This window comes from Capra hircus, chromosome 28, assembly GCF_001704415.2.
Source record: "Capra hircus breed San Clemente chromosome 28, ASM170441v1, whole genome shotgun sequence".
Lineage (NCBI taxonomy): Eukaryota > Metazoa > Chordata > Mammalia > Artiodactyla > Bovidae > Capra > Capra hircus.
In genome coordinates, this window is record NC_030835.1 from 40720028 (window position 1) to 40737162 (window position 17135).

At 48.4% G+C, this 17135-nt stretch overlaps 1 protein-coding gene across 1 annotated transcript in view; it reads right to left on the minus strand.

Moving 5' to 3' along the window:
• DISC1 (disrupted in schizophrenia 1) overlaps positions 1-17135 on the minus strand; it is a 446732-nt gene that overhangs the window by 253440 nt on the left and 176157 nt on the right. Inside the window, exon 7 of the mRNA XM_018042542.1 lies at positions 4723-4777. Coding sequence (XP_017898031.1) covers positions 4723-4777 — 55 coding nt within the window. The remainder of the gene's footprint in view (positions 1-4722; positions 4778-17135) is intronic.

Sequence of the window (17135 nt, forward strand, 5' to 3'; positions counted from 1 at the left end):
GAGAGCAGGGAGGGAGGAGAGAGGAAGAGGAGGGAGGAGAGAACAGGGAGGGAGGGAGGAGAGGAAGGAGGAGGGAGGGAGGGAGAGGAGGGAGGAGGGAGGGGGGGAGGGAGGGAGGGGAGAGAGGAGAGAGGAGGGAGGAGGGAGGGAGGAGGGAGCAGGGAGGAGAGAGGGAAGAGGGAGAGAGCAGGGAGGAGGGAGGGAGGAGGGAAAGAGCAGGGAGGGAGGAGACAGGGAGGAGGGAGAGGGAGGAGGGAGAGGAAAGAGGGAGGGAAAGGAGGAAGAGAGCAGGGAGGGAGGAGAGAGGAAGAGGAGGGAGGAGAGAACAGGGAGGGAGGAGAGGAAGGAGGAGGGAGGGAGGGAGAGGAGGGAGGAAGGGACAGGAGGGAGAGAGCAGGGAGGGAGGAAGGAGGGTGCAGGGAGGAGGGAGGGAGAGGAGGGAGGGAGGAAGGAGGGTGCAGGGAGGAGGGAGGGAGAGAGAGGAGGGAGAGAGCAGGGAGGGAGGAGGGAGGGAGCAGGGAGGAGGGAGGAAGGGAGAGGAGGGTTAGAGCAGGGAGGGAGGAGGGAGAAGGGAGGAGGGAGAGAGCAGGGAGGAGGGAGGGAGGAGGGAAAGAGGAGGGAGGAGGGAAAGGGAAGGGAGGGAGGAGAGAGGGAGAGGAGGGAGGAGAGAGCAGGGAGGGAGGAGGGAGCAGGGAGGAGGGAGGGAGGAGGGAAAGAGCAGGGAGGGAGGAGGGAAAGAGCAGGGAGGGAGGAGGGAGCAGGGAAGAGCGAGGGAAGAAACTGAGATGAGCTCGCACAAGTGGATATAACCACAAGTAAATAACTGGAGCCCTCTCCCTACTCCCTCCCCAGGGCCTCTGCATGCTGGCATCCTCCTCTGTGTGGCTCGGCTTGTCCCTGGTGGCACAGCCCACAGGGTTTGTCTTGGGAGGAAGGGCCGTGTGGATCACCCACAGAACATAAGCACCCCTCAGCCCTTCCTCCCCCTCCACCTGCCCCTACAGGTTGTCTGCCCATAACGCCCTCTCCAGCTGACACACTGCTGCCATTCTCCTTCGTTTTTCTCTTGCCTCTCTGGGGAGGACACACGCTATGGGAGCGGGGATTTCATTCTGTGTCTGGCACATAGTAGGCAGGAAATAACGGTGCACAGATGTTTCGATCAAGGGCAGAGAGTTCCTAGTGGACACTGTCTAATAAAACTTGAGGGTAAATACTTGCTGGGAAGCTAGATTTGAAAAATAGACAAGTAGATCTCAGGAAAGTTTGCAGGTTTTAGCATTTCACTTCCTACATCTTTCTTGATCTTTAAAAAATAGCAAAAATTTTAAATCTCAGTTTGTTTTTCCAGATGTCTTGGGCTATTTTGTATTTGTTTGAAGCTAAAACATGACATTTTGTTTCTTTTATTTAGAGCAAAAACCTTGTATTCAATTGCTACCTATACTGAGATTAATGAACTACCTAAAAAAACCTCCAGTTCAGCGAAAGCAGAGAGCACAGTTGAATAACAATGAATACATATGTGAAGACATCTGGGGGATCCACAAAGGATGTTACTTAGAAGCACCTTTCTTTCCTCACCAAAAACCCAACATTCCATTCAAGAAATAAAAACCCAGGTGGGTTCACAGAGCCCAGAGAAAATATAAAATTTAATCTCCCCAGAAGTTTCCAGCTCCTGCTAGACATTATCACCTTGAAGTGCTTTGCCGACCTCAGACTTCAACAGAGATTCTTTCTAAAATCAGCACAGACCTCGCCCACCCTGCCTAAAACAGTACGCCTTCGCCCCCATGGCCTTCAGCATAGTCCTTTCCATTAAGCAGCTGTAATCTCCCAAATCGCTTTATAAAACTCTTTTTATAAATCTCTTCATAAAAATCTCTGGATGAAGGGACAGTGTAAAGGCTTCTACCCCAAAGCTTGCACCAGCAGAGCTGAGCAACCACTGTCCAAAGCCATCAATTTGGAGACACCCTCTCAGTGGCCCTGAGATTCGTCCCAGGGGTGGGACCCGAAGGTAAAGGAAGCTGCTGTTACATCCGCCCAAGCAGTCTCATGGGCCCCATGCTGATGACAGGAACATGCCCTCCCCTTGGGCAAAAGCGTGTCGCCAGAGGTCCCAGGACATTTCTGTCCATTCCATCACCCCGGTCATGATTGCTGCACCTCACGTCCAGCGTTTCTGATTTTAGCTCACAGTCTCTCTTAACCACAATTGGGTCAGTTTCTCTTTTATTGAGCGAGCTGTCACTATTAATATAAAACAACCTCTAAATCTTCTTATTAAATTGCAATGTACATTCTTTCCAGCACTGCTGAATGTAATCTAATATCTACCAACCTCCAGATACCCCATTTATTTCCAACACTTTCTTCCATCTCCTTTATCCCCTAATTACCTTTGGTTTGGGTAACCCATAAGAGTCAAAAAATGTAATGAGTGGAAGGCAGGTGCCAGCTCTCTTTGAGAAAGGAGTTGAAAGAATATCAGATTATTGTGTCTAATACACTGAAGAAAGAAGGCTGGGCCAAGCTGTGACTTTTACTTCAAGGTCACCGGTCAATCAAGTTCAGAGTAGAGAGAAAGTTGTGTGCGACTGAGCAGTTTTAATTCTCTATAGACTAATACATGGCCCTGATACACACACACATTCATGTACGTGCACATGTACACACCCACCTATATACACAAACACACACGCCTGCAGGCATGCATGACCCAGAAAACCTGCATCTCCGTTTTTATTTCCAAATAAACTTAGACCCTAAGGGACTCATTGCCAAATGGAGCTTTTCCATTTACATTTTAAAGTTGTAGGCATGCATTTGTTAATTTTATGGAAAAGCAAGGGAATTGCAATTTTGTGTGTGAATGTTTTAGAGAAAAGACACAAACAAAGCAAAAGGCTTTTGGCATTTGGGCAAATCATAGCAGCTGGAGACCAACGAATCCCAGCGTCGTGCACACATGTGTACCTGTGTGTGCGCGTGAATGCACACATGTGTACCTGTGTGTGCGCGTGAAATAAGATGTCGTAGAAAACACACACGCACAAACACCATCTGTGTTACAGATTAGGCACACCGACATCCTCCCTGTTGGGATCCAGACTCATTCGTGTTACACACACAGTATATGTGTTTGTCTGATGCCCAATAAACCCAAACCCAAGAGTCCTTTCACGTTTTAATTCTACACAGAAATTAGGATGTACTTATAAACGGCATAATTTCTAGTAGGAAGTGCAAGAGGTGCTTCTACCACCTCCCCATCCAGGAAGCTTTGGCCCCACCTCACCTCCCCAGTGGCTGCCCTGGAGGTCACAGAGTGCGTGGGACAGGAACGTCCATGTGGACATCACCGTCACGGATAAGGCGGAAATCCAGGTGTGCTGTCGAGCATCCGCTCTTGCCTCCTGTAACAGAACCGGTAAACCAAGCCAGTGTTGGCACTGGCTCCAGTGTCTCCAGTTGGGCAGGAGACAAGGCATCAGCCACACAGCCTGGGAGCCTGAAATAAAGCTCTTTCCCAAGTTCTGCATGTGGATTCAGGTCCCCACACGGCCGCCTGAGTCTCATCCCGCCCTCCTGCTCTGGGTGAGCGCTCTGCGGTGGTTCTTTGGGAAGGCAGGGCAGCTGGACTTCGAGCATTCTGGGGTCCGAGGCTCAGTCTCACAGGAAGCTCTTTTTCGGTGCAGAGCAGAACTGCCCATCAAACTGCTGCTGTGCAGTTTTTAGCAAAATCATATGAAATTTTTTTCAAAAGTGAACGAGACGCAGAAAACAGGAAAAGGACCAGAGCCACTATGGACATTTTTTGCCAAGAATACATCCACTGTCTTGGCTCTCCTGGGGTCTACAAACCCCCCCACGGGTCTTCCTGCTCTCCGCCCTGGGGACGGAGAACAAGATCTTCCCTCCAGGCCGGTGGCCTCCTGGCTGCTTTGCTCCCTGCTCAGAATCCTGACCTTTACTTATTTCAACCATCTTATAACCACCCTGGTTCCCAGACCCAACACAAATCATTAATGATTCAGACCTAGTTCTCTCCCTGCCTCCCCTCTAAGAATAATTTACAGGGTAATTGATCCTGCTTCATAGGATAACTTGGTGGGGAGTAACTATCTCTGTGGAGGAGGGTTTTGTTTTGTAAACTGTGGTTATCCTCACTAGCTGCACACTGACTATTTACATGAATTGACTATGTGCTCCCAGGGAATAATGTTGGGTCCTCTATCTCTATGCAAACCAAGGTGCTGATATGAAGTATAAATGGTAGGTAAGATAGGCAAAATGATTTCGAAGTCAATTTATTTAAAAAAACAAAAACAAAAACAAAAAACAAGCACCTACTGTACCATTTCCATCTGTTTGTGAAAAACCTGAACACAGCCCTTCAGGAAGGGAATGTACTCAACCTGTCAGATTACACCCATCCTAGAAGGCTTTTTAAGCAAAGACATTTGATTCTGCACAGCTGTAATCGTGTTTCCCTCCCCGAAGGCCAAGCCCGTCGATGCCTGGGGACCACAGCCAGAACATCCACCAGAGGAGCCGCCCTCGGCCCTGGCTCGTGGGCTGGCCCATCACTTAGCCTGTAGAATGGTTTTGCCAAGTTTATATTTTGTCCAGAGCCCGGGTGATCTGTGACATGAAATTATATCAAAAGAAAACTTCAGCAACTTCTTTAGAAAGTGGGCATAGAAAGGTACTTACCTTAGCAGTGATTTCTTTAAGTGACAAGCTGAGGGACTTTATCCTTTCCTGGAGGCTGGAAGAATTGAAAAGAGGACATTGGTCTTGGTAAAATGCTCAGTCCTACCACATGTTTACAAGATGGCAAAACAGTGACGCTTCTATCAGCCCAAAGGCTGAAGAAGAACAGTAGGAAAGAAGATCCCAAATTGGTTCTGTTTGACTGGAGAAGGAAATGGCAACCCACCCCAGTATTCTTGCCTGGAGAATCCCATGGACAGAGGAGCCTGGTGGGCTACAGTCCACGGGGTCGCAAGGAGTTGGACACAACTGAGCGGCTTCACTCACTCACTCACTCACCCACTCCCTCAGGAAGCTGAGTTTTCCCTCCCTAATCACGCTCTACCTAGGCTACATTGAAATCTGTTAGCATTCCCATAAGCACATCCACTGGCAGAGTGAACAACTCAGATGTGTTTCTGGCAGCAAGATATCAAAGTACATCCCTACAAGCACCTTTCAAGAAGGACGGTCTATCCAGGGTAGTCTCACAGCCAGGTGATCCCATATAATCTACTTGGGTTAATAATTCACTCAATATGTTCCGAGCATCTTCTGGGTTTAGCAGGGAGGCGCAGCAGAGAGAAGATACATATATTTAAAGTACCTAAAATAGAATTCTCTGCTCTTTAGGCTTTTCCCTGCTTCTTTTTTTCTCCTTAGCACTATGCATCTTGACATATTTATTTACTCATGTAATTTCTTTCTCCCCTCTTTGGAATAAGAGTTCCACAATCGGAGCAACTGCGTGCATCCTCCTGTGTCCATTCCTGTGTCCTTGGTGTGCAAGATAATTCCTGGAGTTTACGGGTGGGGACTCAGTCAATGTCTACAGAATGACCGAGTGAGTGAATGAAACGAACTCTCAGACTGATTTCCATCACTGTCCTCACTGTTATCATCACTGCCCTCACTGCCCTCACTGCCCTCACTGCCCTCGCTGTCCTCACTGCCCTCACTGCCCTCACTGCCCTCACTGCCCTCACTGCCCTCACTCTCCTCACTGCCCTCACTGCCATCACTGCCCTCACTGCCCTCACTGCCCTCACTGTCCTCACTGTCCTCACTCTCCTCACTGCCCTCACTGTCCTCACTCTCCTCACTACCCTCACTGCCCTCACTGTCCTCACTGCCCTCGCTGTCCTCGCTGCCATCACTGCCCTCACTGCCCTCACTGCCCTCACTCTCCTCACTGCCCTCACTGTCCTCACTGCCCTCGCTGTCCTCGCTGCCATCACTGCCCTCACTGCCATCACTGCCCTCGCTGCCCTCGCTGTCCTCGCTGCCATCGCTGCCATCGCTGCCATCACTGTCCTCACTGCCCTCACTGCCCTCACTGCCCTCACTGCCCTCACTGCCCTCACTCTCCTCACTGTCCTCACTGCCCTCACTGTCCTCACTGCCCTCACTGCCCTCACTGCCCTCACTGTCCTCACTGCCCTCACTGCCCTCACTGTCCTCACTGCCCTCACTGCCCTCACTCTCCTCACTGTCCTCACTGCCCTCACTGCCCTCACTGCCCTCACTGCCCTCACTGCCCTCACTGCCCTCACTCTCCTCACTGCCCTCACTCTCCTCACTACCCTCACTGCCCTCACTGTCCTCACTGTCCTCACTCTCCTCACTACCCTCACTGTCCTCACTGCCCTCACTGCCCTCACTGCCCTCACTGCCCTCACTCTCCTCACTGCCCTCACTGTCCTCACTGCCCTCACTGCCCTCACTGTCCTCACTGTCCTCACTCTCCTCACTGTCCTCACTGCCCTCACTCTCCTCACTGCCCTCACTGCCCTCACTGCCCTCACTGCCCTCACTGCCCTCACTGTCCTCACTGCCCTCACTGCCCTCACTGCCCTCACTCTCCTCACTGCCCTCACTGCCCTCACTGTCCTCACTGTCCTCACTCTCCTCACTGCCCTCACTGTCCTCACTGCCCTCACTGCCCTCACTGTCCTCACTGCCCTCACTGCCCTCACTGTTATCATCACTGCCCTCACTGCCCTCAATGTCCTCACCGTCCTCACCGTCCTCACTGCCCTCACTGCCCTCACCGCCCTCACCGTCCTCACTCTCCTCACTGCCCTCACTGCCCTCACTGTCCTCACTGCCCTCACTGTCCTCACTGCCCTCACTGTCCTCACTGTTATCACTGTTATCATCTATGGGAGAAAAAGCACAAAGGAGCCACAAAGAGTCAGACACGACTGAGAGCACACACGCACGATAACCAACGGAGAAGGATGGGGAGGAAGGGTCAGCTATGAATGTGGGATTAACACATGCACGCTAGTGTACATAAAATAGATAAACAAGGACCTACTGCATAGCACAGTGAACCATACTCAATATCTCAATATACGGGAAAGGAATTTGAAAAAGAATATACATGTACGGATGTACATTTCAGATCATCAGCAGTAATGTAGCAGATAGGTGAATTTCTGTTTTAGAGAGGATTGCCAGGTATTATACTCTCACTGGTTCTTAGGAAATTTTGTGGAGTGTTTAAGAGTTACTGAAATTCATTTATGGAATATTTTCATGGAGAAGGCAATGGCACCCCAGTCCAGTACTCTTGCCTAGAAAATCCCATGGACGGAGGAACCTGGTAGGCTGCAGTCCATGGGGTCGCTAGGAGTTGGACACGACTGAGCGACTTCACTTTCACTTTTCACTTTCATGCATTGGAGAAGGAAATGGCAACCCACTCCAGTGTTCTTGCCTGGAGAATCCCAGGGAGGGGGGAGCCTGGTGGGCTGCCGTCTATGGGGTCGCACAGAGTCGGACACGACTGAAGCGGCTTAGCTTAGCTATATGCGTGAATGTGTGTGCACCTCATTCAGTCGTGTCTGGCCCTTTGCAGCCCCATGGACTGTAGCCCACCAGGCTCCTCTGTCCACAGGATTCTCCAGGCAAGAATACTGGAGTCAGTTGCCGTGCCCTCCTATGGGGATCCTCCCAACCCAGGATCAAACCCGCATCTCTTACCTCTTCTGTGTTTGCAGGAGGGTTCTTTACCACTAGCACCACCTGGGAAGTCATATATACATACATAACTGGGTCACTCTGCTGTACCCCTGAAACTAATGCATTGTATGATCAATTTTTTAAATGAATTAATTAAAAGTAATAATAATAGTATCTTATAAATAGGTTTTCCCAGCCATATACAAAGACTAGTTCATGTGTCAACAATTAAGACAGAATTTAGCTGACCAAAATGTCAGTGCCTTTAGCTCGTGCCCAGCGGGTCAAGCACCGTCCTTCCAGGGTTTGACATGTTCATGGGTCTTGGCCCAGTCCCAGAAAGAGGATTAGTCTCCTCTCAAATACTGATGTTAAAGCAGGGAGGCAGAGAGGCAGATAGTTGAATGCATTGTTTTATATTTGATTTGATTTATATTTAATTTATTTAATTTATGCTATATTACTTTTCACAGTAGATTCACCTTCCTAATTATGTTTTGCTCAGGCTAATATTAGCATTAGTTGCATCCCTGGGGTACACACAGAATGGAAGCAATGGGGGGCAGAAGAATATAAATCATCTATACCCCACGTGAGTGATTTTCAAGCTATTTTTACTAGTAGAGCTCTTTCAAATGAACTTGTACTCAGAATAGTAATATATACAATAGATAATAGGGGATCTGCTCTGACTGAGGTGGGATGTCTGGCCTGGGGTACAAATGAGGTCACAGGGACCTGCACACTGAATATTACCACCGTCACCCAGGCGTGTCACTCACTCAGTCACATCTAGCTCTGCAGCCCCATGGACTGTAGCCCACCAGGCTCCTCTGTCCATGGGATTCTCCAGGCAAGAATCCTGGAGTGGGTTGCCATTTCCTCTCCCAGGGGATCTTCCAGGGGTCCCCAAATCATGATTCCAGGAGCAGGAATACAAATTGAAAACCACCAAATTAGAGGAGTTAAATGTTTATAAATATGAGTTACATGTACTTCAGTGATTAAAATGAATCCCCACGTTTCTTTGAAGCCTGCATATGGTTAATGACAAGTGAACTGCTCTCTCAGATCAAATTATGCGGTACCCTGGAAACACACATTGTCTCCACAAATTAGCACATAATGTTTTAACAAACACACCAGGCCTAATTTACTCAAATGAGTGTCTTCCTGCAAAGCAGCCACCCTAGGAATAATAGTGTCAAACACTTATTGAGCACTTACTGTGTGCCAGGCACTCTCCCTTGTATTCCTTACATGGATTAGCCTTTTAAATTCACATAACTCTATGAAGTAGGTACCTAATATCTACATCTTCAGACGGGAACACTCCAAGAGAGATTTCAGTAATTTTCCCAGGGTCAGCTAGCTGGTAAATGGGAGAATGATAACCCAGGCGGTTTAGCTGTCTGTTCTTCTAACCACTAAATTACGCTAGCTCTTCCGGAAGATGTGTAATCATTTGAGGTATACTGTCACTGTATACACTGGTTTTTAGAATCCTATTTTAGAATGGTGTTGAGTTTACTCAGTCACATCTGACTCTCTGTAACCCCATGGACTGTGGCCCGCCAGGCTCCTCTGTCCACGGGATTTCTCAGTCAAGAATACGGGAGTGGGCTGCCATTTCCTTCCCAGGGGATCTTCCCGACCCAGTGACTGAAGCCAGGTCTCTTGTGTCGCAGGTGGATTCTTTACTGTCTGAGCCACCAGGGAGGCCCTGAATTTACAACACAAATTCATTATTTGTAAATGGACATTATCCTCTACTCACAAATGGTACTTAAATCATTTGACTGAAATTCACTCTCAACACATGAAGCCTCAGAAAAAGTTGAGACTATTAAGAAGAATGTGCTATACAGAAAAGTACAATAGGGGCAGCTGGGCTTGAGGCTGGCGGTGGCGAAAGGAAATTGAGTATACAGGGGTCTATTATGGGTTGAGAGTGTGCCCCCAACCCCAATTCATTATGTCAGTGTCCTCAGAATGGTACCTTATTTGGTGATAATGTCTTTATAGAGGTGATCAATTAAAACAAGGTCATCCGGGTGACCCTAATCCAATATAACTGGTGTCCTTATGAAAAGGGGAAATTCGAACACAGAGAGAGACACACACACGGGGAAGACCACAGACAGGAACACGGGGAGAAGGCAGTCACCCGCGAGCCGAGGAGAGAGCCTGGCACAGACTCTCGCTGCACAGCCCTAGAAGGAGCCAGCAGCGCCCACGCCTGATCCTGGACTTCCTGCCTCCAGCACTGTGTTTAAGCCCCTTGGTCTGTGGGAGTCTGTCATGGCAGCTCTAGCAAACTAACATATGTGAAATTTCCATTTTTAACAATATGATTAATTACATGTGTTATTAAGATCCTATACCTGGTGCTCCAGTTCAGTTCAGTTCAGTCGCTCAGTCATGTCCAACTCTTTGTGACCCCATGTACTGCAGCATGCCAGGCTTCCCTGTCCATCACAAACTCCTGGAGCTTGCTCAAACTCAAGCCCATCAAGTCGGCGATGCCATCCAACCGTCTCATCCTCTGTCCCCTTCTCCTCCTGCCTTCAATCTTTCCCAGCAACAGGGTCTTTACAAATGAGTTGTTCTTTGCATCAGTGGCCAAAATATTGGAGTTTCAGCTTCAACATCAGTCCTTCCAATGAATATTCAGGACTGATCTCCTTTAGGATGGACTGGTTGGATCTCCTTGCAGTCCAAGGGACTCTCAAGAGTCTTCTCCACACCACAGTTCAAAAGCATCAATTCTTTGGCGCTCAGCTTTCTTTATAGTCCAACTCTCACATCTATACATGACTACTGGAAACACCATAACTTTGACTAGATGGACCTTTGGTGGCAAAGTAATGTCTCTGCTTTTTAATGTTGTCTAGGTTGGTCATAGCTTTTCTTCAAGAAGCAAGTGTCTTTTAATTTCATGGCTGCAGTCACCACCTGCAGTGATTTTGGAGCGCAAGAAAATAAAATCTGTTTCCATTGTTTCCCCATCTGTTTGCCATGAAGTGATGGGAACAGATGCCATGTTTTCTGAGTGTTGAGTTTTAAGCCAACTTTTTCACTTTCCTCCTTCACTTTCATCAAAAGGCTCTTTAGTTCTTCACTTTCTGCCATAAGGGTAGTGTCATCCGCATTTCTGAGGTAATTGATATTTTTCCTGGCAGTCTTGATTCCAGCTTGCTCCAGGGTCCAAGGAAAAAAGTCTACTCCATGTGGTCACGATGGCCCTTCTGCTTGTTTCAGACTAATAGATGATTTCATTTTCAACTCACCCAAGTGGGAAACAGAAAACCTCTCCCACAATAGATTGTAAACATTCTTGCTTTGTAGTGTAGGCTCTAAGGACAGGTGGCTATAAAAAAATTGCATGTGACAATGTCTTTGAGTTTTTAAAAACTGATTATGGGGCCTTTGAAGTGGAAGTGGCAGTCGCAGAGTCACGTCCTACCCTTTGTGACCTCGTGGACTGTAGCCCGCCAGGCTCCTCTGCCCATGGGATTCTCCAGGCAGGAATACTGGAGTGGGTTGCCATTTCCTTCTCCAGGGTCTTCCCAACCCAGGGATTGAACCTGGGTCTCCTGCTTTGCAGGCAGAGTCTTTACTATCTGAGCCACCGAGGAAGCCTTTGGGTAAGTATAAAAGCACACAAATGCCTTAGCTTCAGGTTAGGGGTGAAAAGGATTCCCTTAAATCCCCTGGAGAAGGGAATAGCTTCCCACTCCGGTATTCCTGCCTTGAGAATTCCATGGAAGAGAAGCCTGGCGGGCTACAGTCCTTAGAGGCAGACATGACTGACCGACTCACACTTTCACTTTTTCACAGCAACTAATCTAAACAGAGAAACCTATATGAAGGTCAGGAAGCAACAGTTAGAACTGGACATGGAACAACAGACTGGTTCCAAATAGGAAAAGGAGTATGTCAAGGCTGTATATTGTCACCCTGCTTATTTAACTTATATGCAGAGTACATCATGAGAAACGCTGGGCTGGAAGAAACACAAACTGGAATCAAGATTGCCGAGAGAAATATCAATAACCTCACATATTCAGATGACACCACCCTTATGGCAGAAAGTGAAGAGGAACTAAAAAGCCTCTTGATGAAAGTGAAAGACGAGAGTGAAAAAGTTGACTTAAAGCTCAACATTCAGAAAACTAAGATCATGGCATCTGGTCCCATCACTTCATGGGAAATAGATGGGGAAACAGTAGAAACAGTGTCAGACTATTTTTTGGGCTCCAAAATCACTGAAGATGGTGACTGCAGCCATGAAATTAAAAGACGCTTACTCCTTGCAAGGAAAGTTATGACCAACCTAGATAGCATATTCAAAAACAGAGACATTACTTTGCCAACAAAGGTCTGTCTAGTCAAAGCTATGGTTTTTCCAGTAGTCATGTATGGATGTGAGAGTTGGACTGTGAAGAAGGCTGAGCGCCAAAGAATTGATGCTTTTGAACTGTGGTGTTGGAGAAGACTCTTGAGAGTCCCTTGGACTGCAAGGAGATCCAACCAGTCCATTCTGAAGGAGATCAGCCCTGGGTGTTCTATGGAAGGAATGATGCTAAAGCTGAAACTCCAGTACTTTGGCCACCTCGTGCGAAGAGTTGACTCATTGGAAAAGACTCTGATGCTTGGAGGGATTGGGGGCAGGAGGAGAAAAGGATGACAGAGGATGAGGTGGCTGGATGGCATCACCGGCTCGATGGATGTGAGTTTGAGTGAACTCCAGGAGATGGTGATGGACAGGGAGGCCTGGTATGCTGCAATTCATGGGGTCGCAAAGAGTCGGAAACGACTGAGCAACTGAACTGAACTGAGCTGAATCTAAACAGTAGAAGCCAAGACATGGTTAAGGGCCAGAATAAGACATTTTTAGCGGAAAATATCAGCCAGGCAATTTGGGTTCAGTGACTCAGGATGAAATACAGTTTGAAGGAAGAGTCCAGCCAGAGGATCAAGTATGCTGCGACCACTGACCCATACCATGGACTTCCTCCCCTGAAACGCTGCAGTGGGCTCTGAAGTGGTCCCCTGCTTTTGTCCTCACCCCCTACTGTCTATTCTTAATCCTATATCCAGAGTGAGCCTTCTCAGGCACTGCATGAAACCCATAAACCCATTCTCTAATGCACTCAGGTAAAGCCCATCCACGAGGACCAGCATGGCCTTCTCCCATAACCTCTCTGCCCTTCTCTCCTACAACAACCTCCTTCACTTTCTCTGCCTGGCCACAGAGGCCTCCTGATGCTCGTCAAATCCACTGATGCAGACCCCTCTGGCTGGTACTCTCCTTCCAAGACACACACCAGACCAGTCCCTCCTACCTTCCAGTCCCTACTCTGGTCTAAGCACTCCGCACCCCAGGGAGCCCAAACTGATTACTACCTATAAACCTGCACACTTAACATCTAGTCCTTTGTCTTCCCCCATAGCATTCACTGCCTCCTAACCGACGATGTGATTTACTTATTAATTGTGCTTACTGCTTATTTCTATTTCTTGTTTATATCTGCTTTCTTCTCGCACTAGTAGGAAAGCTCCACAAGGTCAAGTCTCTTCCATGGAGAAATACTTGGAGCATAGTGGGTAGTGAGTGAATGAGCACCCTCTTGTCTTCTTTCTAGGGACTAGGTGGGGCATTGTGGGAACATCCCCATCTCTATCAGACATGCCCTCAAACCACAGGATGGTGAGAGGCTCCCTCTCTGCCCCACTCCCCCTACTGCCCCAGCGCAAGTGGGGATTAATGGGGGGCTTCCCTGGTGGCTCAGACGGTAAAGCATCTGCCTGCAATGCAGGAAACCTCGGTTCGATCCCTGGGTCGGGAAGATCCCCTGCAGAAGGAAATGGCAATCCACTCCAGCACTCTTGCCTGGAGAATCCCATGCACAGAGGAGACTGGTGGGTTACAGTCCACGGGTCACAAAGAGTTGGACACAATTGAAGCAACTTAGCATGCACACAGGCACGCATGAATGCAATATTGATTTAAGAAATAGTGCAGGATAGTAATGAAATCAGTGAACTCCAGCTCAGGCAGGAAGGTCAGAAAGATCTAATTCATTCAATATAGTCTCTTGAAAAACAGGCCAGGCTACTAAGAGTTCCATGCACATCCAGTTCTTTCCCATGCCACCCTTCCTCCTCACTGGCATTTGAGGACACTGGAGCTTTCCTTTCATTGTTTCAAGGATAGGGACCCCCCGCCCCCGCCCGCAGTGCAGAGGTAAAGAATCCATCTGCAGTGTAGGAGACGCAGGGGATAAGGGTGCAATCCCAGGCCAGCAGATCCCCTGCAGGAAGATATGGCAACCCACTCCAGTATTCTTGCCTGGAAAATCTCATGAACAGGGGAGCTTGGCGGACTCAGCGCACACACACTCACCAGCCTGCTGTGGGTGGAGGTTTATGTGAGAGGAAGAAGAGGCTAACGACATGGTGTCCACTCAAGAAGACCTCCTCTCCTCCTTCTAAATCCCAGCTCCTAGAAGTCCTGCTCTCTCTGACTTCTCTCTTTCGGATGGCTCCTTTTCATAGAACATGTAGGGGTTGAATTGTGTCCCCCTAAAACTCATATATTAAAGTCCTAATCCCCCATGTCTCAGCATGTCACTTTAATGGCGATAAGGTCACTGCAAATGTAATTGGTTAAGATGAGGCTGCTAGGGTGGGCCCCACTCCTATTTAACTGGTGGAGAAATTTTTACTCGGAAACACACATGGTCAGAAAACAGTGTAAAAAGATGCTGGGAGAAGACGGTCGTCTACAAGCTGAGGAGAAGCTTGGAACAGATCCTACCTCAAAGCTTCAGAAGGAACCAACCTCTCCCCCACCATCACCTTGATCTTGGACCTCTAATCACAATAAATGTGTGTGTAAGCCACCCATGTTCAGTACTTTGTTACTTAGTTGTGTCTCACTCTTTGTGACCCCATGGATTGTAGCCCACCAGGCTCCTCTGTCCATTGGATTCATCAGGCAAGAATACTGGAGTGGGTTTCCATGGCCTCCTCCAGGGAATCTTCCCAACCCAGGGATCGAACCTGGGTTTCCTGGATTGCAGGTAGATTCTTTACCATCTGAGCCACCAGGGCAGCCCAGAGCACCTTGCTAATCTTCCTTGCTAACACCTAGAGCTGCATCTGGCATCTATCTGGTTACAGAATCCCATGCCCTGCTCAACTAGCAACCAACTATTTACTCCCTGTTTCTCCAGATGCTATTACTTTGGGAGGCATAACTCAAAAGACTCATCAGAAACTTGAATCTGTGCCCTCTCACAGTAATGCTTTCCACACCTTTCATGGATCCAGGCATTAGAGGGCTCTGCCCTTATTCTCCTTACTCCCGGAAGAAAATATCTATGGGGCCAAAGGTATTAATACATGCCAATACAGAAGCTGGTGAAGGCAGCTGAGACCAGAAGAGCCTTCCCAGAGAGCAATGAACCTGCTCTCTGCCTGGGCCCCTTTTTAAGGTCTTCCTCCCAAGGGTGGACCACACTGCAGGGATCAAGCAGTGACTATCTGGAAGGCGTGGCTAGTTCTTGGACATGCAGGCCAAGGGTCCCATCACAGTGCAGAACAGACCACAGGATGGGGATACGAGCCAGGTCCTCCTGCTTCCACTGGCCTCCTGCTCTGGGCCACATGAGAGGCAGCCTGGAGGATGCCTCTGTGTTTTTGTTCTAGAGAAACCACCTCACACGCATTTTTTCTTCCTCCATTAGTGATGCTTTCTCTCACCTCCAGGAAGCCAGCCATGACTACCCTCAGCACCAGCCTTGGCCATCAGCATTAAACTCACACCCAGGATGCCAAGCATACATCTGCCAGTGGAGGGGTGTGGATTCAATCCCAGGTCGGGAGTGAAGACCCCACATGACTCACAGTCAAAAAAACAGAACTTTAACAACAGAAGCAATATTGTAACAAAGTCAATAAAGACTTTAAAAGATGGTCCACATTAAAAAAAAACATTTTTTAACACATCAGTTATGCAAAGTGCCAGAGAGCATTAATGACAGAGGCAGAAATAGAAGGCCATTTTTACTAAGCAAGACATGAGTGTTCCTGCCCTCAGAACAGAATTGTGCAAAAAGTCTGCTGTCTGCTGGCCACTGACCACCCAACTTTCTGCCCGTGTAGGTCTGACCATGTGCCAGAAGCTGCAGGAGCAGGAACATCAGCTCAGCTTCCAGTCTTCTCCCTGCCCCCTGTCCCCATCCCCAGCTCCATCCCTTGTCTTGTTTCGTAAAAACAAGTTTAAGAAGGAGAGACTGTTACTGAAGCAAACGAGAAGTGACATAAAGGGCAAGACGACAGCTGGCCTAGCACAGGCACTACTTGGTGGTGAATTAAAATATATATACAGATACAGGAATCCTTGACATTACCAACCTTGCCAATTACTGCTCAGGCCTCCAACCTTCTGTCAGGGGCAAGTGGTGAAGAAAATGACAGCAAAAACAGCTTTAGGAAATGCAGGACTTCATCCACTTGGCTTTTTCCCATCCTTGGACCCTTCTCTCCTCACAGCTGATAATGTCACATGTCACCAGTGGGACATAGATGGAGCACAGACAACAAAAATGCCAAGAATTCCTCCAGGCTTCAGATGATCTCATAAAGGCACAACGGGACACACAGTCATCAGAGGTAAGCCACTCTCTGCGGCTGTAAAAGCGAGGAAGCGGGTCGCCTGAGACACTTACTCTGAGCAAAGGCTGCATGCAGTGAAGAGAGATATATGCCAACCTCTATGCCGCTGCAGCGGAGAAGGCAGTGGCACCCACTCCAGTACTCTTGCCTGGAAAATCCCATGGATGGAGGAGCCTGGTAGGCTGCAGTCCGTGGGGTCTTGAACAGTTGGACACGAGTGAGTGACTTCACTTTCACTTTCCACTTTCATGCATTGGAGAAGGAAATGGCAACCCACTCCAGTGTTCTTGCCTGGAGAATCCCAGGGACAGGGGAGCCTGGTGGGCTGCTGTCTATGCGGTCGCACAGAGTCGGACACGACTGAGGCGACTTAGCAGCAGCAGGAGCAGGGCACTGCAGGCCATCCTTGTCACCTTGGGCACAGCACAGAATCCCTGTCCAGCAGGGGAGGGAGCCACACACAGGACTGACTCAAAAAGTTAGCTCATGTGTGGGGGACGTGGGCCAGAATGAAGTATAGAAAGATTTTTTAAAATAAATAATTCTACAAATAGCCATGCCTATATCAGAGTAAGAAATATTTACAAGTAATCTGACAAAAATTGGGCACGTGCATTTTTAACTAATATGTTTGACGTTTTTCTCTCTAGCCCAAGCAGAAGAGGTTAAATAAAAGAACCAAAGCGAAATTGGCCAGAGAACTATTTGGACTTTAGGTCTGT